The sequence below is a fragment of the Corylus avellana genome, chromosome 6 (assembly GCF_965113065.1).
Source record: "Corylus avellana chromosome 6, dhCorAvel1.hap1.2, whole genome shotgun sequence".
Taxonomy (NCBI): domain Eukaryota; kingdom Viridiplantae; phylum Streptophyta; class Magnoliopsida; order Fagales; family Betulaceae; genus Corylus; species Corylus avellana.
Genome location: NC_142495.1, coordinates 9,781,913 through 9,803,730, shown reverse-complemented (window position 1 = coordinate 9,803,730; position 21,818 = coordinate 9,781,913). Strand labels below are relative to the sequence as shown.

The window sequence follows — 21,818 nt, the reverse complement described above, 5'->3', positions numbered from 1 at the left end:
CCCTAAATTTGACCTCAACCCTAGTTTAACTCCATTAGTCCCAAGTGCGATTTATGTTGCATTATTATGTAGTACGCGATATAGTGTTGAAGACCTTATTGTGTTCAACATCTTTCAATAAAGATCCTCAAACTAATAACAACATACGAAAACTACCAAAGGTATAAATTTGATTAAAGATACTCATATAAAAACAATATACCAAAAATAATACAAATAAAGTTGTACATTACATTGAAATATCCTCATACCAAATCAATAAATGAAAAAAAAGACCAAGCTTTACATTACCATTGCAATTTCCTCATATCAACACAACATACCTAAAATAATACCAAAACTGCAAATTACATTCAAATTTCCTCACTCATACCAACACAACATACCTAAAATAATACCAAATCTGCAAATTACATTCAAATTTCCTCACTCATACCAACACAACATACCTAAAATAATACCAAAGCTGCAAATTACATTCAAATTTCCTCACTCATACCAACACAACATACCTAAAATAATACCAAATCTGCAAATTACATTCAAATTTCCTCACTCATACCAACACAACATACCTAAAATAATACCAACAGAACATACCTCAAACGAAAACAACATACGAAAACTACCAAAGGTATAAATTTGATTAAAGATACTCATATAAAAACAATATACCAAAAATAATACAAATAAAGTTGTACATTACATTGAAATATCCTCATACCAAATCAATAAATGAAAAAAAAGATCAAGCTTTACATTACCATTGCAATTTCCTCATATCAACACAACATACCTAAAATAATACCAAAGCTGCAAATTACATTCAAATTTCCTCACTCATACCAACACAACATACCTAAACATCGTCATACCAACACAACATACGAAAAATAATACCCCTGCTGTAAATTACATTCAAATTTCCTCATACAATAACAATACGCAAACTACATACCAAAACATGTAATTGTTTTGGACTTAGCAACCAACATAAAAACAGCATACCATTGTACTAAACTTAGCAACCAACATACCAAAATAAAGTTTGATTGTACTAAACTTAGCAACCAACACACCAAAACATGTCATTGTACTAATCTTAGCAACCAACATAGCAAAACAACATGTGATTGTACTAAACTTAGCAACCAACACACCAAAACAACATGTCATTGTACTAATCTTAGCAACCAACATAGCAAAACAACATGTCATTGTACTAAACTTAGCAACCAACACACCAAAACATGTCATTGTACTAATCTTAGCAACCAACATAGCAAAACAGCATATCCTTGTACTAAACTTAGCAACTAACAAACCAAAACGACCTATTTACATGTCATTATACATAACACCTAACATACCACAACCAACATCGTAATAATTTACAAGTATAAAACATCTGCCTATGGCTTCCAATCTGGATTTTTTCGTTTCCTCTTGGCCTCCATAATTTCTATTCCTTTTTGTACTGTTCTCACAATGCGCTTTCCTTTCACTTGGTTTGACGATGAAGAAGCATTTGCATCACCTCTGCCTGCCACAGACGGCGTTCCACCATCCCTTGCTGCCCCACCCCTGCGTACACCACCCCTGGCTGCAGCACTCCTGGCTGCAGCACCCCTGCGTACACCACCCCTGGCTGCAGCACCCCTGGCTGGACCACCCCTGGATGCACCACCCGTTGCTGCCCCACCCCTAGTTGCAGTTGAACCAGTTGAACCACCTCTTGTTAATGGGCCTTTTCTTACAGATCCTGAAATTCGGCCACCCCTAGTCAATGGCCCTCTTCTTGCAGCAGTTCCAGTTTGACAGTCATCTTCAGTTAAGTCAATGTGTATTGGGCCAGTGTTTTTTTTTGGGAAAACTGTGACAAATACCAGCTATTCGATCCGAATGGCGAGTCCTTGTTGCAGGCCCTCCTATGGACAACTTAGGAAATAGTAGATCATCTAGATCATCTGTTAAGGGTCCAAGTGGGTCACCCCATGATGGAGGTAGTTCAATACCTGCACCAAATCCATGTTCAAGTATAGCTGGTCTACGTGGAGATGAGCCTTGGCCTTCACTAGCAACTCCAGTTGCAGGTGATACGCCCTCTTCATCAGCAGCTGCAGGAGGGGGTGATACTCTTTCTTCCACACCACCACCGGCGGGTGGGAAATCTTTGCGTACATGGGCAAATCCGGGGGGGGGGGGGGGGTGTGTGCTCTCGCTCGTCAACAAGATGCGGGATGTGGATTTCCTTTCTCTTGGAATGTGCACCAACACTTGTAGATGCTTTGCTCTTTGATATGCCCTTCTTCTTTATATGTAAAAAGAAACAATAAAAATAAAACATATCAGAAAATAAGTTACATAAAAGACAAGACAATTATGAGGGTTCAAAACAAAAAAATAAATAGAAATCATTTGTTTGGGATACTGTTTTTAACTACCTTAAAAATAGTAGCCGACTGTGGACCAAGTAGTCCACCACACAATTCCCTAAGCAAAGACATTTCCTGCTAAAATAACACAAAATTTGTTTTAGCACAATTGGAACAATAAATTGTTAAATGGTGGACTACAATAATACCAAAACACTTAATAAACTAAATACAATAATACAAAATAATTAAAGTACCTTCTCTGTAACTTTTTGTTTCCCTTTGGTCCCTTTAGGTGTACTGTCGCCATCCCTTTGTGACTACACACATAATAACAAAACTATATTTAGTATCACAAGCATACCATGTATAAAAGTAAATAAATACGATTTCCTTCAAGTACCTTCTCCAAAACTTTTTGTTTGCCTTTGCTCGCATTAGGTGTACTAGAACCAACCCTATGTGACTGCACACATAAAAACGAAAATAGGTTTAGTATCACAATATTACCATGTATATAAGTAAATAGGAACTCCTTCCACTACCTTTTGCACAATTGTTTGTTTGCCTTTGCCTTTTGTCGCTTTAGGTGTTTTCAACCCAACACTTCGTGACTACACACACAACATCAAAAACAAGTTTAGTATCATGCATAAGAACGAACTATAAATATTATAAAACATATGTTTATTAAATATGAGCTATATGTATGAGAAACTTACAATTGGTGTATCCGACTTCTTGCTATTGGATGCTTCACTTCTATTGGTTGGACATGCCCTTTTATTGTGTCCAACCCCGTTACACTTCCCACATCTCATTCGCGCTCCGTACTTCCTCATCCGATATGGATTTCTTGGGTCCCTGCTCTCATCGGGTGCCCTTCTCCTTAGCTTCTTTGGTCGACCCGGGGCAATTCTTCCTCTTGGAGGCTCCAACTTATCATGACTTGTTTTTATCCACTGTTCCTCACTGGGCATTGGGTATATTACTGGAGCATATGCCTTCTTGTAGACCTCAATAGTAAAGCACTCATCAACATAGTCTTCAGGGTCCCCACAATCATAGAGTATAGCTGCCACTGCATGGGAACATGGGATTCCAGTAATTTCCCACTGCCTACAACCACACCTTCTTCTACCAAGGTCTACCACATATTGTCTATTATCCGGACAAGTAACTTCAAACATAGAATCACCAGCATACTGTGCAATGCAGTCAATTGCTTGCAACCCAATTTCTTCCAACTTTGCAACAATCCTGGGGGTTAACTTCCCAGTCAACTTCTTTATCCCTTCCCTCTTAACTTGATATCTCCGCATCAGCTTCTTCCGTATCATCTCCAACATGGTCAACATGGGCTTCTCACGGGCCTTCAAAATATATGAGTTGAAACACTCACAGATGTTGTTGACTAGGAGGTCGCACTTGGGGTAGTCACTAAACCATGCCCTAGACCATGTACTAGGGTCAATCTGACTCAAATATTCATACGCGGCTTCATTCATCTTCTTCAACTCTTCCATATGATCATTGAATTCATATTCTGTGTATGAAGAGGCTGCAGACCACAACTGTTCCTTCAGTGCCAACCCTCGATGCCCCCCAATGTCTCTAAAGTTGGCATATAAATGCCTAACACATATTCTGTGATCAACCATGGGCATAACAACCTCAAAAGCTGGCATTAGACCCTACCAAAAAAAAATATATATATATATATTATGTTACCAAAACAGTTGTCAAACAAATTGCATGAATATTTAAGTTGTGAACAAGAAAACAATTTACCTTCTGTCGATCTGAAATGAATGTAGGCCTAGCATGCCTGTCATGGGTACCAAGATCAGAGACAAGGGTTTCAAGGAACCAAATCCAGCTGTCTTTAACCTCGGCTTCGACAACCGCAAAGGCAATTGGGTACATGTTGTTGTTCCCATCCCTTCCAACTGCAGAAAGGAGTTGGCCCTTGAACGGTCCTTTTAGGAAGCACCCATCTACCCCAATGATCGGCCTGCAACCCTCCAAAAAGCCTTTCTTCATGGCAGCCAAACAAACATATAGTCTTCCAAAATTTGGAGGCAAATCGGGGTTTGGTCTATCAACTTTCATAACAACACAGCTTCCACTATTAGTATGCCTCAATGTTTCACAATAGTCCCACAACCTACCATATTGGTCCTCAAGATTCCCATACAATCTTTGTTTGGCCTTCCTCCTAGCTCTGTACATTATACTTGGGCTCACATCAACACGCCATTTCTCCTTCACTTCATGTTGGATTACATCCAACGGCATGTTCGGCTAAACCCTAAACTTGTCAATGAGATTCTGTGCTATCCAAGAAGAGTTGACAATGGTGTTTCGGTATTTTCGACCACATATGTGTTTAGACTGTACTGATCTTACTTGAAATGATTCTTCATCAGGCATCTTCCTTCCATACACCCTGTACTTACATTTCGCATCCCTGCATACCGCTACACACCTCATTGTTTCATTTTTCGTAAATTTGACATCCTTTCCCCTCTTCACATTGTACACCCTCACAGCTTCCCTAAACATTTGAATGTTTGGGAATTTCATCTCAAGTTTAATGACTGGATCCACTAGATCCATAGCATGAAAGTCGACTGCACGTGCAGATTGTGTTTCACAATCTTCATCACTGATGACTGGCGACGCAAGTATATCACTCCTAGCCATTTCGGAGTTGTCATCATCATCATCATCATCATCCCCTTCACCTCCGAGAACACCAGCATCACCCTCACCCTCATCATTATCATGTTCATCACCTCTATCATCATCACCCTCACCCTCATCATTATCATGTTCATCACCTCTATCATCATCACCCTCGTCATTACCTCTATCATGTCCATCGCCTATAGCATCCTCACCCTCTTCAACACCTCTGTCATCCCCATCCTGTTCCTCTTTCTGACTATTTGGTTTTGTATTTGATGGTCTAGCCCCACTATCAATGTCATCAAGATCTACATCAAAAAGATCTTCATCATCACTAATCCTATCACGCCACCAAGGGTCATTAGGGTCAACCCTCCCTCCATCCTCATCTTCATCCTCCTCATCTTGTTCATCAACTACACCCTCTCCGAAAGAAACAACAAATAAGTGAACTACGTTATGACCAGTGTGCTTAGCAACCATAAATAGTACATTATGGTCAGATGTAATCAAATGCAAGCCATTGACTAAACTTTTACCAGGTTCTTGAAAAAAGATTAAATCCCCCGACTTGTACCCATAATGTCGACATATGCCTTCCAATTCGAAATATGACAACTCATCAGGGTCAACACTCTCTGTATGTACTGCCACATCACCCCCCACGTACTCACATCCAAGTGTCCTGTTGAATCTACCACCATGGTGGACCTCAAACAATAGCCTTGAATTGGCCATCCTACAAAGTGAAATAAACATTTTTAGTGAATAATTTGATTCAATTGGCCATCCTAAACTAATAATTTGAAATTAATTTCAAACTCAATAACGTGTCACATATAGGCGATGCAATAGAAATCCAATTTTAAGTGAATATAATCACAAGTGTAACAAGGAGATGGAGCATATGATGATGATTTGTAAGTCATATGTTCAAGTCATTCAAGATTGTAGCTTCATTATAAAAACAGAGAGATATGTATAGCCAAACACCAATACTGTTTTTACTTTAAATTCCAACCAAAATCAATATGTGGTTGCTTACATTTGTCCCTCATCCAACTTCCAAGTATATATATATATATGTGTGTGTGTGTGCATCTCATCCAAATAAAGTTTGATTCACAACATAGAATTGACATTTCCCATTGCAATTTTCAGAAATGGGGGTTCAAAAATTGTGACTCAATTGGAAGAAGTAGAAAAAAAATCCAATTTTAAGTGAATATAATCACAAGTGTAACAAGGAGATGGAGCATATGATGATGATTTGTAAGTCATATGTTCAAGTCATTCAAGATTGTAGCTTCATTATAAAAACAGAGAGATATGTATAGCCAAACACCAATACTGTTTTTACTTTAAATTCCAACCAAAATCAATATGTGGTTGCTTACATTTGTCCCTCATCCAACTTCCAAGTATATATATATATATGTGTGTGTGTGTGTGTGTGTGTGTGTGCATCTCATCCAAATAAAGTTTGATTCACAACATAGAATTGACATTTCCCATTGCAATTTTCAGAAATGGGGGTTCAAAAATTGTGACTCAATTGGAAGAAGTAGAAAAAAAATCCAATTTTAAGTGAATATAATCACAAGTGTAACAAGGAGATGGAGCATATGATGATGATTTGTAAGTCATATGTTCAAGTCATTCAAGATTGTAGCTTCATTATAAAAACAGAGAGATATGTATAGCCAAACACCAATACTGTTTTTACTTTAAATTCCAACCAAAATCAATATGTGGTTGCTTACATTTGTCCCTCATCCAACTTCCAAGTATATATATATATATGTGTGTGTGTGTGTGTGTGTGTGTGTGCATCTCATCCAAATAAAGTTTGATTCACAACATAGAATTGACATTTCCCATTGCAATTTTCAGAAATGGGGGGTTCAAAATTGTAACTCAATTGGAAGAAGCCTAAACCCTAAAAAAAATTCCCCCCAAAAACCCCTAGAAGATGGTCCAAAATTAATTGCAAAATTGGGGCATACCGACAAAAAATGATGAACCCAAAATATTCAACACTAAACCCTAACCCCAAAACCAATATTGCCCCAAAACCCCAAATAAACAAAAAAGCCTAGTACATGGTCCAAATTACTTGCTAAATTGGGGCATACCGACAAAATATGATGAACCCAAAATAGTCAACAATTCACAATAACCCCAAAACCAATATTGCCCCAAAACCCCAAATAAACAAAAAAGCCTAGTACATGGTCCAAATTACTTGCAAAATTGGGGCATACCGACAAAAAATGATGAACCCAAAATATTCAACACTAAACCCTAACCCCAAAACCAATATTGCCCCAAAACCCCAAATAAACAAAAAAGCCTAGTACATGGTCCAAATTACTTGCTAAATTGGGGCATACCGACAAAAAATGATGAACCCAAAATATTTCACAATTCACAATATTCGGGCATTGTAAACCCTAAACAATTCAACACCCTAAACCCTAAACCCCCAAAACTCCCAATTTTACAAAAAACCCTAAAGTAGATGGTTGATAATTAGTTGTAAAATTGGGGCATACCTAGATAGCAACCGAAATTTATGGGCACAAGTTGTTTGCTTTCTGCTGTCCCCTTTCTCCACGCAATGGGACCACGAACAAGGGACCACGAACGGGGGACCACGAACAACTTCACCGAAATTGTCGCCTGGGTGTTGTCGTGATGTGTCGTGTGGGTGGGGTAGAAACGAAAGGAGACCACGCGATTTGCTGCTTCAATACACGAGGGGACCACGCCTTTGGAACTTTCTTCTTCACCTTGTCGTGCTTCCGTGGGGGTGTGTGGGTTTGTTTGGAGGGAATGTCGAGCAAAGTGTGTGGGTGGGGTTGAAAAGGGGTTGGGTTCATCATGTAATATTACTGAGGGCTAAATTGGAAGGTTTTGAGTGAAAATGTCACGTGAGGAGCACGTGCGCCGAGTTCCGTCCATTTAAACGGAAAAAACAAACGGAGGGTTTAAATTGTCAAATTTTGAAACTTCAGGGAGGTAAATTGCCACTTTTTGAACTTCGGGGTTAAAATTGCAAAACCCCTGAAACTTCAGGGGGGTAAAATGCATTTTCCCCTTTTAAATTCGACAAATATTATCCCAAAATTTCCATATTGCCCCTGATTTTTATTTTTATTATTTTTTTATTTAAAAAAAAAAAAACAAATTTGGGGGTGCAAAAATGGCCAGATGGCCAAAGGGGTGGCTACGACGAAACTGATTTTTTTTTAAAAAAATTTTTTTTTATAAAAAATAAAAAAAAATAAAAATTAGGGGCAATATGGGAAGTTTTGGATAAAATTGATCAAATTGCAAAAATTTAAAACTTTGGGGGTGGATTGCAAAAATTGAAACTTCGGTGTTCGAATTGAAAAATGTTGTCAACTTTAGATGGGTAAACTGTAATTTTTCCTTAAAAGAATAAGAAATGAGGGTGGCAGAAACCACCCCAAAATGGGTTTTGAGAGTGGTCGAAACCATCCCATATAGGTTTGGGGGTGGCCGAGCCACCCTCATTTGGTTGGTCTGGGGCTAGTATGGCCAAACCATTTTTTTTTTTTTTTGTAATTTTTAGGTTTTTATTATTTATTTATTTTTTTAAAAAAAAAAATTGTATAGAAACCATTTTGTTTTTTTGTTTTTTGTTTTTTGTTTTTTGTTTTTTTTTAAGTTTTAAGTTTAGTTTTGTTTATTTTTTTTTAGTTTTAGTTTTTTTCTTTTAATTTATTTTGTATATAAACCTTTTGTTTTAAGTTTTAGGTTTAGTTTAGTTTTCGGTTTTTGTTTTATTTCTTTTTTTGGAAAAATTACACTTTACCCCTTAAAGTTTAACTCGATTTGTAATTTGACATTCGATGTTTAAAACTTTGCAATGTGCTTCAACAAAGTATTAAAAATTTGTAATGTGTCGTTAACAATTTATGTTTTCTCTTAAGGAATGATTGAAAATACCTAATTACCCTTATTTTTTATTTAAAAAAAAAAACCAAAAAAAAGGAAAGAAATAAAAATAAAAATAAAATTTTGGGTGGTGGTTGGCCACCCCCTTTGGCCATGGAGGTGGCCCACCCCACAACCCATGGAGGGTGGCCGAGCACCCTCAATGGGCCAAATGAGGGTGGCCGAAACCACCTCCAATCCGGCCATTTGGGGGTGGCGAGCCACTCTCATGGCCCATGAGGGGTGGCCGACCACTCCCAATTAATGGTGGTTGAAACCACTCTCAATTCGGCCATTTGGGGGTGGTCGTAGCTAACCCTAGTTTTTTTTTTTTTTTTAATTTTTTTTAAATTAAGGGCATTTTTGGAATTTCTTAAAATAATTAGGGTAATTTTGGAAATTTCAGACCAAAAAATGCAAGTGCCTTGCACATGCGCAATTTTCCGTTAAATTGGATGGAAATGGTTAATGGAGTGGCTACATTGCAAATTTTTGATACTTTGTTGGGATACATTGCAAATTCTTAAACATTGGAAGTTAAATTGCAAATTGGGTGAAACTTTTGATGAGGTAAAGTATAATTTTCCATTCTTTTTTTATTTTTTACATAAGCTTTTTTATTTATTTATTTTTTTTTTTTTTTGTTTACACTTTGCGCTGAAGTCATTTTTGTTTACACTTTACCCTTGGAAGACATTTTCGAAAGTTTTGGTTAAACAAGGTCACGTGCCAAATGGACGGATTTGATAGACTGTTGGTGTTTTTTGCCAACTTTAAATACATTGTGGGGGTCTTTCATCGATTTTTAAACATTGAATACCAAAGCACAAATGCGTGAATACTTTAGGGAGTAAAATATATTTTTTCCAAAAAAGTTTTAGTGGTGGGGATGACTTTCTCGAGAATGAGGAATTCGAATTAATAGTCCCAGTGCTAGACGGATTTGGCTTAAGAGAAATGCAATGGCATTTGGAAGAGATCCCAGTTCAAAATTAAATGGGATATGACTATTGATAAGAAAAAAAAAACAGAAGAAGACGATGATGGGTGTGGGTGTGTGTGTGATTGTTAAAGACCATGAAGGAAAGGTTTTAGCAACAATATGCTCTTCTAAGCTGCACATAATTAATCCAATTGTTGCGAAGGCTTTTGCGGTAAGGAAGGTTGTGGAATTTGACATAGATATGGGCCTACATAATATTATTTTGGAGGGTGATGCTCTAGGGATTGTATATGCGTTCCGCAAATAAAACCAATCTTGGAGCAGGTATGGTAGCTCATCTTTTGGCGAAGTTGGCTCTCTAATAATTTGTGAAAAAAGTTTTCAAGAGGTAACTTAATTGGCTGGGACCACGTCTAATGAAGCGGAGGTTATTAGTTCGAATCATTCTCCCCCTCTTGTATGGACATGTAAGAAAAAAAAAAAATTGTTAAAAAAATTTGAATGGAAAAATATCCAAACTCATTCATGTGATTGTAACTTCATAAAGTTTTTTTTACCAAATACGAAAAAACAATAAACCCATCTTATTTTATATTAAAGTTAAAATTAGTCGGACGTGCTAAAAGGGTCGCCCACAGTAAGCAAATCCTAATCCAAACCAAAACCTCCCGGACTCCACACCCACCTCTCAAATTCAGTTAAGAATACATCTCAATTCCGAACTGTATGATAGTAAACACAGCGTACTAGAAAAGCGAGTCCAGAAGACGCACATTCTTACCTCTCTATCTCTCTCTCTCGCTCTCAAAATAGAAGGAAAATCCGGTCATTTATTATTTATTGTAACAATTCCTTTTCTCTTTCTCTCTCTCTCTCTCTATCTCTTCGACTACTCGTTTTCTCAACTCAGTCTCGGAAGCTTTTTAGGACTCAGTCGGAATCGCTCCGTTTCAGAGGTGGTTTACAGTTGCAGGGACTGAGTCAACTTGGTCACACAGTCCTATGGTGAGCCCCAAACCCGCTAAGTTTCGCTTGGTTTATTTTCATTTTCCATTCAATTAAACTTCGAAATGCAACATTTTTTTAGTAATTTTTAGCTTTTTTTGTACTATTGCATTGGAATTCGGAGTCTCCGAGGCAAATTTGGTTTGTTTTAGTTGTTAATTTCAGGGAATTTGAGTTTTTGCAATGTGGTTGTGAGTTTTCGAATTTGTCAGTTAAAAAAGAAATTTTGTCTTTGTCTAGGTATCTATAATTGTTACTATTTCTAGAAACATGTTTTTGGTTGAATGTAAAAATTAATAGTGTCACTGTGTTATTTATTTATTTATTAATATGTATGCTCTTGTTTGTATGCTTGAATTGCATATGGTGGATAAAGTCTTAGTTTGAAAAGAAAACAGAGCTCACTTGGAATTATGTATTTATTTATTTTTTGTTCATGTGTTTTGGGTGCTCAGTTTGTGTATTTGAGTTGCATGTGGTGGATTTTCCATGGAAACAGTGGTTGGAGTTGAGGGGAATGATGAAGGGCAGGTCGAAGAAACTGGGGTTGAGAAAGGTAGCTCTGCTCTGTCTTCGCCAAAGCAGATTGCCGATCCGGTTGTCTACAAGCTTGTCCGGGTATATATATATAGTTTTTTATCACATACTAAATGTATGTAGTTATGTGTGTGTGTGTGATCATCTTGTTGCTGATGTTGTTTTTATTTATATATAAACTGAAAGGAAAACAACTGTTCTCTCTTGTGCATGAAAAATGTTGAATTGGGGGTTGCTTGAGATGTAAATGCAAATTGAATGCTCTTTTTTGTTGTTGTTTTATATAAAAAATGTTGTTGAATATGAAAGGCTTGTTTTTATGTGGTATTCTGCTGAGTGCAACTAGAAGCAGCTCTTTAGGGCAAAGACTGTTATGCTTTTCAGCTGGTAGTGATGTCTTTGATGTTATTGGTACAAAGAATTAATATAAATTAAATCTGAAGAAGATATATCAGCGAAGGAGAGATGGAAACCAACTAGGTAACGTTCCTCACCCTCAAGCACACTACAGTTCAGCTCTGTACTTCACATCAAAGACTGTGGAGCTGCTTTCCAAGCTAGTGGATTATTTTTATTTTTCTGTCCCTCACCTGCCTCTCCAGCAGGACATCATTTTGAACACCATACTAGGCACCCAAGGGACCCCAAGAAGGACAGTACTAAAGACGAGCTCTGTGAATGTTAGTGTTACTTGCATTTTGTTCCTAGAGTGCAGTTTGTCCGTTTCCTTCACTTTGTGCTTCTAATGGGTTTCATAGAATTGAAAGTTTTTATATGTATTTCTGCTTGTAACCTAAAATTGGACTCCATCACATGTTGTGGATTTTCTTTATTCAAGCGTAGAACATAAAAGGTCCGGCTGGTCCCCATCTCTCTTAGAGAGGTTTTGCCATGCCACAATGTGCTTTTATCTCAAATGGAATGGACCAAAGGATGCTGGTTGTTTTTGTTTTGTTTTTTTTTCTCTCATCTTTACTTTCTGTTTGTGGTTAAGGATTAGAATCATTTTCAATAGCTTGTGATTTTTTTTTCTATGATTCAATCAATTTTTATTATAAAACGCTAAGGGACGCAATCCAAGTACACAAATTATATAAAAGAGACCCTCAATTAGGGAGAAGAAGAGGAACAGAAATCCAAAAATTCTGAAAAATTAGAAAAGCGAAAACTATTGTGAGTCTCCATCCAAACATAGAGAGATTTGAACTTAATAGCTTTTAACTATAACACTGTTCTCCCACAAGCTTCGAAGTTCTGAGCATTCTGCTCTCTTTAGATGCAATACATTAAGCACAAAGGACTCATCCTCCAGGCTTCTAATCTATGGCGTCTTCCCAATTGACCTCTCCAGCAAGCCAACAACTCTAGCACCATTTGAGGCATAATCCACTCCAAACCAAAAAGGTGGAAAATCAAAACCCACAAATCTTTAGCCACTTCATAGTGGAGAAGAAGATCTATGGTCTCTATGCACTTCTTGCACATTATGCACCTATCCATCACTATGACGTGTCTCTTTCTCAAGTTGTCAAAAGTTAAAATCTTTCTTAATACCACCGTCCATACAAAAAAATGCTACTCTCAAAAAAGTCTTATTTTCCCCTCACTTGGGGAGGGGGAGGGGGAGGATCTAACATCGAACGTTTGCCTTTTGGAGGGGATTCAACCGATTTTATCCTCGCCACCTCGTCTCAATCTGAGAGAGTACAAGAGGTTAAAGAACAAAGAGACCAACTCCACCTCCCTATCAATCACTGGAGTGGTAAAAGTAATATTCCTCTGAAGAGTGTCATTAATAAACTGCACATGTTCTGCCACCAAAGCCTCCTTATAGTGAGCAATGCTAAACACCTTCGGAAAAACAGCCTTCAAGGGTTGGTCCTTGCACCATAAATCGTACCAAAACCTGATCTTAGACCCATATCCCACCTTTCCTTTATGCAAGTTAGATCTTATGTGGAAAGTGCATCCTTTGAGTTCTTTTCTCTTTGCAAAAGGAAAAGGTAGTGTGCGTGTGAAAGGGAGGGCCTTATTATTAATCTTTTCCTGTGATTGTTTTCTGTCTCGCCTTACTTCTACAGAAAGCCAAAACAAATTGAAAGAAATTTAGTTCTACATCTATGCTCTCCTCATTCTTTCCTTTGCCCCCTATTTGTTTCCCTCTACTTAAATTGAATGTATTTGAATTGCGTTGAACAATTTTGTTGTTTTTTTGAGGGCTTTTGGGCTTCTCTGGGTGTTTGTTTTTGAGGGTTTTGGGTGGGTCTGTCGAGGTTCTTATGTGGGTGAGCTTCGGTTTTTCTTTTTTCTAGTTAGGTGTTTCAGCTTGTATGCTTCCAGTGTACGTAGGGGTGTCTTACGCTTTTAATAAAACTTGATTATTACTTATCAAAAAAAAAATTTGTTGTTTATCTTTGCAATTGGTGGTGACGCAATTAAGGGAAGACTTTAATGACTTCAAACTCACAAATGACACAGCAAAAAAATAAAATGAGAGGGAAATAAAATAAAGGACATCCAACTTTCAATCTTGGTGTGGTAGTACCTAATTTTTTATTTTTTATTTTAAAGTAAAAAGGTTTAGTGGTTCGTATTAACTTCTTATTTGCGTTCATCTTACTTCCCATCTTAGTATGCTCTGATATCTTATCTGATCTCCAGGTTGAAGGAGATGGGAGATTAGTGCCCGCGACAGATGACGAAGTAATGGAGGTGGAGGATTTTCTTGAAGATGACAAGAGTGAAATGCATGAGGTTGCTGACGGTGGGCAGACTGTAAGGAACATATGCAATGGAGGGTCATCCCCTGGGAAGAATCAGTTAGAAAGCTCAGGTCTGCTTGTGATACAATTACTACTACTTCTTCCTCTCTTAGTTTTATAATTATGGTTCATTTTGAACAATGATATAAAGTAGATAGATACAGATGTGTACTCTGCATACTGCTGGAGTGAGGACAATTTGCTGCAAGCGCAGCGAATTTGGATATGACTAGGCTGGACAATTTGGATCCAATTTGCTGCAAGTGCAGTTTTTGGGTTTTATTTTGAGATTGAATTTTTTTTCTTTATTTATTTTTTTTTTTTTGGGGGGGGGGGGGGGGGGGGGGGTTGGTTTCCAAATTTTGATTCCTTCTGATAATGTGAAACCTTATTCTAATCATTGGTTCTCTTCAAGTTACAGATTCTCTCATGGCTGTTGCCATAAGGGCCAAGGTTTATGTAACAAAGAATTATATGAGTTTTTAGATGTTTTGTAGATGAAATCTTGAAAGTCCAGTACTGGAACAGATCTTGCATTATCAGTAACTTGGTTCACTAAATCATTCAGACACATGTTTTTTATCTTATGTTTCTGTTCCATTTGAGTTTCTGTATCTGAATGAGCAATATATGACAGGTTTGTTGAAGTCCGAGAACTCAGAAGCTGATGCTGGTAAAGTAAATGCACAGCTTGAGGTATTGGTTTCTCTATTCTTTTTTTCTTTGTTGGGATGTAGGTTCCTGCTCTGTTCCAGCATTGAATGGATTATTGATTAGCTATCATTACTTGTATGACTCTTGCCATAACCACTTGTTTTGAACAGCATTAATTGTATGACTCTTGCCATAACCACTTGTTTTGAACAGCATTAATTGTATGACTCTTGCCATAACCACTTGTTTTGAACAGCATTAATGCTGCTATAAAATATCCTATCTCTTTTTATTGTTTGGTTTATATTTTTAATATTGTGGTACTGGTTAAAAATCATTAGTTGAGGTGATTCATGTGCAACTTTATTAAGTTATTAAATCTAAATGAAAATTATTGCACTTTTTAATTACTATATAAGTTCATGGAGACCACCTGTGGTGCACCATTTTTACCTAGATTTGTTGTAGATTTATCATTTTCTTTAGAGTAAATTTATTTTCTAGATGGTGTTGCTGCAATATTTTTTATTTACTTCTTTAGATTTCTTACTATTATTTCACTGTTGATACGGGTTCTGTTATGCTGGATAGATGAGTTTCTAGTCAACCTTTTCAGCTGATCCATTCATGCAACAATTGAACTATGTATGGAAGGCCGTGCTACAAGGGCATCTTTACTTGAGCATTTTGCCTTGTCAGACAAGGAATTCTCTTTCCATGTGTTTTATCATTGCATTTAAGGCACCAACTATGGTTTTACCTTTGAGGTAAAAAATCAACATGTTGGAGCCCTTTTTTCAGTCAGAAAATGCTCGTGTTTATTCTTGTCACATGGGTTGTAAATCTCTTGCATGGTCTTCATTCTTGTTTTTGTGATGGTTTATGCCTAACATGCAATGGACCAAAGTTCTATTCCATAAGTTGATGTAGAAAGACCAAGGAAAACTCTCTTTGTTATTATAGCACATTGTACTTTCAGTTTTATGAACATTATTTTGTTTAGTTGGATCAATATATAACTTCAAAGTGTAATTACAATGATACGAGATGAAAACACGAAGATCAACTTGGATGTTTGACTTGTGGATATGTCTTGATTATATTTAGGGATTCAAATTCAGATGGTTACTCTGTAATTGATGAGTAATTTGAGATATATACGTTAGAGAAATAAGAATTAGGAAATGAATATGAAATGAGTTTCTGTTGCTGTAAATTCTGAATGTTTGGTGTGAGTCCAGTATATATATGAATGAGTGTTGCCAATAGGATTTGATGGGATTAGAAATAATGTTAGTGACAAATTCATAATGTTTTCGAGTGTGGTAGACAGACATGCTTGAATTAGCAAATATATGGTGCACTCTTTTGCATCATTTTAGCACCAAAAGGAGGGGAAGAAAAGGCATGCTGGATATAGATTACTTCCCCTTGTGCACAGATATCTATCATGCCAACTATACACTTTAATTTCGTAACTCCAAGTGGATTATTTGGTTTCCCATTGGCTGGTATATGTGCGTGTATATATATATATATGCTTCTAGATGTGCAAATATTTATTTGATTTTGGGTTATATGGTAATTAATTGCCTTGGATCCTTCTTGGCCTTTAAATTCTTTTGTAATGCACTGAGGAGATGTTGCAAAAGGTCAAATGTGAGAAAAATCTCTGTTAAGGATCTCCTGAACAGTATTCTACTTGTATAATTGCAGTTTAGACAGAGAATGTTCTGATCAGCATGATAAATTGCTTGGTATTGATGAGAAGCCTCAACCTGAAATTCCCTTGCAGGAAAGCTTTCCTTTATCAGCACCCAGTTTGAATGACAATCACATCAATCAATCTGGAAGCACTGGGGAGTGCCCCAAGCCTCCTGATAAAATGGCAGAAAGTGGATCATCAGCTTCTGCTCTCTGTACTGGTTCTAGTTCAAACCCTGATTTTTCCAAGTTAAATGGAGAAATTTGCTTGGACAAACTATCAATCAGAGAGCTTCATGAAGTGTTCAAGGCAACATTTGGGCGAGAAACTACTGTAAAAGACAAGCTGTGGCTTAAAAGGAGGATTGCCATGGGGTTGACCAATTCTTGTGATGTATCCACCACAACCTTCACTATTAAAGATAACAAATTGTTGAAGAATGCTGAAGAAGAATGCAATCAGAATGTGGATGGTTCAGTCACCCAGGATCCAGCAGTTGTAGCAACCGATGTTAGCTGCAAAGATTCACCAACTAGCCACGGTAGTCAAGTGGAAGATCATCAAATTGGTTCTGGCAAGAAATTGAGAAATCATAGTATTGAACTTGATAGTGGAAGTGACCATCTCCCAACAGAACAGAGAGGAGTCAAAAGAATTCGGAAGCCCACCAAGCGATATATTGAAGAACTATCTGAAGTAGAATCCAGAGATTATAGCCCAAGGTTGATGAGTTCACCTAAGAATGCTGGACTTGGACAGATGTCTCCAAGATCTTGTGTCAGGCCTGTTAGAAATGTTCTTTCAGATGGGAGAACTGTTGTCACCAGGTTGGACTCTCTTGGAGGATCTGGTGTTCAGGTTCCGTATGTTTCTCGGGTCCGAAGAAGCCGTCCAAGGAAAAATGTCATGGCTCTTATGGTATGTGACACCTTAGATATCTAAACTATATGAATATGGCTTGGTTTATCTGGACTTTTGAGTTTTAGCTTTTTGCTTCTTAAGCATATAGTATAGTCCTTCCACAATACTCCTTCCTGCTAGCTGTCAAATGAGCTAGGCTATGCTTCACACTGTGTGCTTGTAATTGCCCATTCCACGTGCAAGTCCTTATAGGTTGTGGATTGGATTGGTATTAGAGTGTCTTTGAACGATTCACTGACATCAAATAGATCAGATGATACCACCACATAGTATAGTCCTTCCACAGCCCTCCTTCCTGCTTGTGGCTAAATGAGCTAGGCTACGCTTCACTATGTGTGCTTGTAACTGCACACATTCCACATGCAAGTCCTTATGCATTGTGGGAGTAACCTTGGCATTTTAGCATTTTATTTAATGATTCATTGAATGCAAAATAGATCAGATGATACAACAAACCAACAGAAAAAAGGCATTTTTTCAAAGGTATAGATCATGAGAGCACCCAATAATGAAAAATTAAAAAATTAAAAACAAAACAAATGAGGGAGAGAGAGAGAGAGAGTCCATGCCTTTGAAAACTTCCATTTTTCTGTTTTGTCCCACTTGATTATTGAGGGGATTTGTACTGTCTGCCTGTTCAGTACACACTGTGTTGCGAATTCAAAATTTCAAATCTATAGGTTCTGTCCTTTCACAGCCCTCCTTCCTGCTAGCTGTCAAATAAGCCAGGTTTTGCTTCACTATGTGTACTTGTAATTGCACATTCCACAAGCAAGTTGTTATGCTTGCTTAGGGGCATTTTTTTTGTGGTTTTTGGCTATCAGATGATACAACAAACCAACAAAAAAATGGCAATTTTTCAAAGGTGTAGATCATGAGAACGCCCAATGATGAAAATTCTATATATATAAAAAGACAAATGAGGGAGTGAAGTTGTAGTTGGTTACTTGCCTTAGGATATTTAAACATGTAGAGTCTGATACTAAAATGACTCTGATTTGGCAATTAGTTGGATAGAAGACTAATGGCATGCGATTCTGGTTACTCCAATTTGGTTGTCTAAGTTGGATTTTGTTTTGTGATACTGAAACTATTATACTACAGAAGAGCTTATCTAGAATTTCAATTGGTAGAAATTCAATCCAAGTGGCATGGGCATGGCAGCTAAATTGGTGAAGAAGGCCCTTGTTGTACATAGTTCTCGAACAGATGATGATATTGGGGACAAAGTTTTGAAAAAGAGGTCTTCTGCCGATCAGATCCAGCAGCCGGTAAGACCAAATTTGAGTACATCACATGATGATAATTTCACCTTTATTGTCAATTTGCTTAGATAATTCTTACTTGCCAGTGAAGTTTGGGGTTTTTATGTCTGGAAGAAACTCATGTATTGATGAATATTGCAGTTATTGGCAGTTTTATCTGGCAAAAACACTGTTATGTAATATTTTAGCAGCAGCTCTATTGCCTTTGTAGTTGGTTTGCATGCCATCCTCTAAATAATTTCTATAAATTAGTATTTCTTTTTGTCAAGGGCTAAAATTTCTAAACTTCAATCAATTCTGAGGGTTCTAATATTTTCTTTTCTTTGGGGGGTTGCTAATATTCTGGCTAGTGTATGATTCTGGTCTTGAGCCTATCATGTGGAGGCGAAAAACTAGTATACATATTCTGGTCGTTTTTTGATTCTGGATGGTGCTACAGACCTATTCGGTGACGCTTGTTTCTGGGAGAGTTAAAAACATTTTGAGTTGTGGCAGTAGTCTCCATGGTTGATCAGATAAAGCAGCTGATATGGTATGTTATTAACTTCCTTCAACAATCAGCTGCATTGAGGGGGATCTATCTAGTATTTGTTGAACAATTTGACAGGCGGAAGAGATGAAAAGAGATGGTATAATTGTATCGTTTAAGTTGTTTTGCATTCTTTTAAAATGAAATGATTACTTGTTAAAAAAAAAAAAAAAAAAAAAGATTACTTCCCTTTGATCTCCTGCTATGCCATTTCTATTGAGCAATAAAGTGCTGTATTATCTTTTGTTTTTATAACATAATTACTCTTTGATTTCATTGTTAGTGGTCCATTCTTTTTCCTGCGTAGTTTTTTGCTGAAGTAGAGAAAGACAGGCAGCATTCAGTAATGGGCAGAATTGAAGTCGGGGAAAATTTGGGGCTGAGACAGGCAGATTCATCCGGGGATAATTCAGATGATAATGTAGTAACTGTTCCCACAGCCAAAGGTGGAAGGAGAAGGAAACATCATCGAGCTTGGACTCTTGTTGAGGTTACGAAATTGGTTGAGGGTGTATCTAAGTGTGGACCTGGGAGGTGGTCTGAGATCAAACGGCTTGCTTTTGCATCCTATTCATACCGCACATCTGTTGATCTGAAGGTACAAATTTTCATTTAAATTTGTATTCCCCAATTAACATTTACTCATTTGACATTGTTACTTTGATATGAGAGGCAAATTTGTGGGATTTGTCCTTCTAAAATACTTTTAGGCTGACAACAGGTTTTATCATGCAGGACAAGTGGAGGAACCTGCTAAAAGCTAGCTTTGCACAGACACCTCCAGATGATGGGGTAAGCATTAATGCTATTTTTTGCCCCCTCTTTCTCCCCTTGCTTTCTTTCATTTAAGTGGTTTGTGGTGGTGGGTGGGTGTTCAACCTGATGTTATCGTCCAATGTGGTGCTTTTTTGAACTCTTTGCTCAGCATTTATACAAGTGGTTGTTATGTGATCATCATGTTCTCTCTTAATTATTTCAGATTTGTGCTTTTATTTTTAATTTTTTTGGATTTTTACCGGCTCCGCTATCACTATATGTTAATATGTTACTATATCTGTGTGATAGAATTTGCTTGAGCATGAGCATGTGCACTGTAATTACTGACCTTAGATTATTACTTTATTGAAGGAAAATTTGATAGTGCTGTTCAATAATCAGTATATGGAAGCATTACAATTTTTACTTTTGTTTTCTTGTGGCTGGTTTAGCTTATGTAGTTTCTTTTTGTGGTCTATGATAGCGGAAGCCTACTTCAATGCCCATCCCTGAGCCAATTTTGGTACGAGTGAGAGAACTTGCTGAGATGAACGCACAGGTTCCTCCAAATCTTAGCTCAAGCAAACCGACTGTGGGTAGTAGAAATTTGCATGAAACAAGATCCGGGTACTTGTAACATTGTAAATAATATCATTTTAGTTGTCCAAAAAGAAATAAAGATACTAATCTGTATGCGTTCTAGAATTGGTTCCTTTGATGCTTCTTTTTATGATGCTTTGTATGGATGGTTGGTTAGGCATCAAGGAAGTTTACTAACAGAGATATGAGAACATTGTTATTTTCGTTTCTAAAACCTTAATAAGTGGGTTAGTTGATTTATGTAGCAATTTTAAAGAAGAGATAGACTATGACAAGGAAGGACATCAAGGTTGATGGAGCTTCACCTGTTCTTGCCTTATCGATCAAATCATTAATAGATCTAAACCGTTCAGTAAATCTATTTGTCATTAAGGTACGGCTGATTGAAATGCCTTTTGAATTATTGAGAGCAATATTATTGTCTATATTGTTACTTCTGGCTTCAATTAGTGAAGTAATGTTCTCTATATCATTTTCTTTGGTTGAATACATTTTTGATCCTTGTAGCTTGGTATTGGTATCAATTTGGTCTTGGTGTCATTGATTTTTCAATTAAGTCCTTTAAACTTTTTAGTATAGTTTATGATGGGAGTGCAAATGAAATTATGGATCTTTTTGGGTGGCATGTTTTTAATGATGTAGCTTCACCAATAGAGGTGACATTAAAGGGAAATTGATACCATAATGCATGTGATATGCAAACCTTCAATTTCATTTTCTCACTTACCCTGAATTCAATCATCTCCGAAGAGCCGGTTCTTTATAGTTGAGCGTTATTTGTCTCAAAAAAAAAAAAAAAAGTGAAATGGCAAAAATACCCCTTAATTATAAAGAACCGGCTCCTCGATCTTGTTCCCAATTTTAGTGTTTTTAATCCCGTTATTTATATTTCTACTAATGATGGTTCTCTATATATGAGCCATATTGTAATATTCATTTCTTGATAAAAATAAGCATATTTTATAATTTTCAACGTATAAGAGATTTTTTTTTTTTTTTTTTAAAAAAAAAAAAACTTTATTACGTCATTAAAATGATTTCAAATACAAACCAGTACATGTGGAAACAGGTGAGATTTCATGGAGCATTATTATCTCATAGTTAGTCAATTT

At 36.9% G+C, this 21,818-nt stretch overlaps 2 protein-coding genes across 3 annotated transcripts; one reads left to right on the top strand and one right to left on the bottom strand.

Moving 5' to 3' along the window:
• Nucleotides 1-1,412: 1,412 nt before the first annotated feature.
• Nucleotides 1,413-4,487, bottom strand: LOC148584843 (uncharacterized). The gene is made up of 8 exons (XM_088517525.1): nt 4,167-4,487; nt 3,098-4,069; nt 2,921-2,989; nt 2,779-2,841; nt 2,633-2,695; nt 2,464-2,513; nt 1,887-2,311; nt 1,413-1,762 (listed from the first exon to the last, which is right to left on the bottom strand). Exons 1-8 carry the CDS (start codon nt 4,485-4,487, stop codon nt 1,413-1,415), a joined length of 2,313 nt encoding a protein of 770 aa, XP_088373651.1.
• A 6,244-nt stretch (nt 4,488-10,731) lies between these two features.
• TRFL6 (TRF-like 6) lies at nt 10,732-21,152 on the top strand. 2 transcript variants are annotated; one of them, XM_059600265.2, is made up of 9 exons: nt 10,732-10,977; nt 11,433-11,595; nt 14,176-14,347; nt 14,914-14,972; nt 16,726-17,553; nt 18,690-18,827; nt 19,658-19,948; nt 20,086-20,142; nt 20,591-21,152. In XM_059600265.2, exons 2-9 carry the CDS (start codon nt 11,467-11,469, stop codon nt 20,741-20,743), a joined length of 1,827 nt encoding a protein of 608 aa, XP_059456248.2. In that variant the 5' UTR covers nt 10,732-10,977; nt 11,433-11,466; the 3' UTR covers nt 20,744-21,152. The 2 variants fall into 2 exon arrangements, with proteins under 2 accessions (XP_059456248.2, XP_059456249.2); XM_059600266.2 differs by having other exon boundaries at nt 10,733-10,977; nt 11,477-11,595.
• Nucleotides 21,153-21,818: the final 666 nt, after the last annotated feature.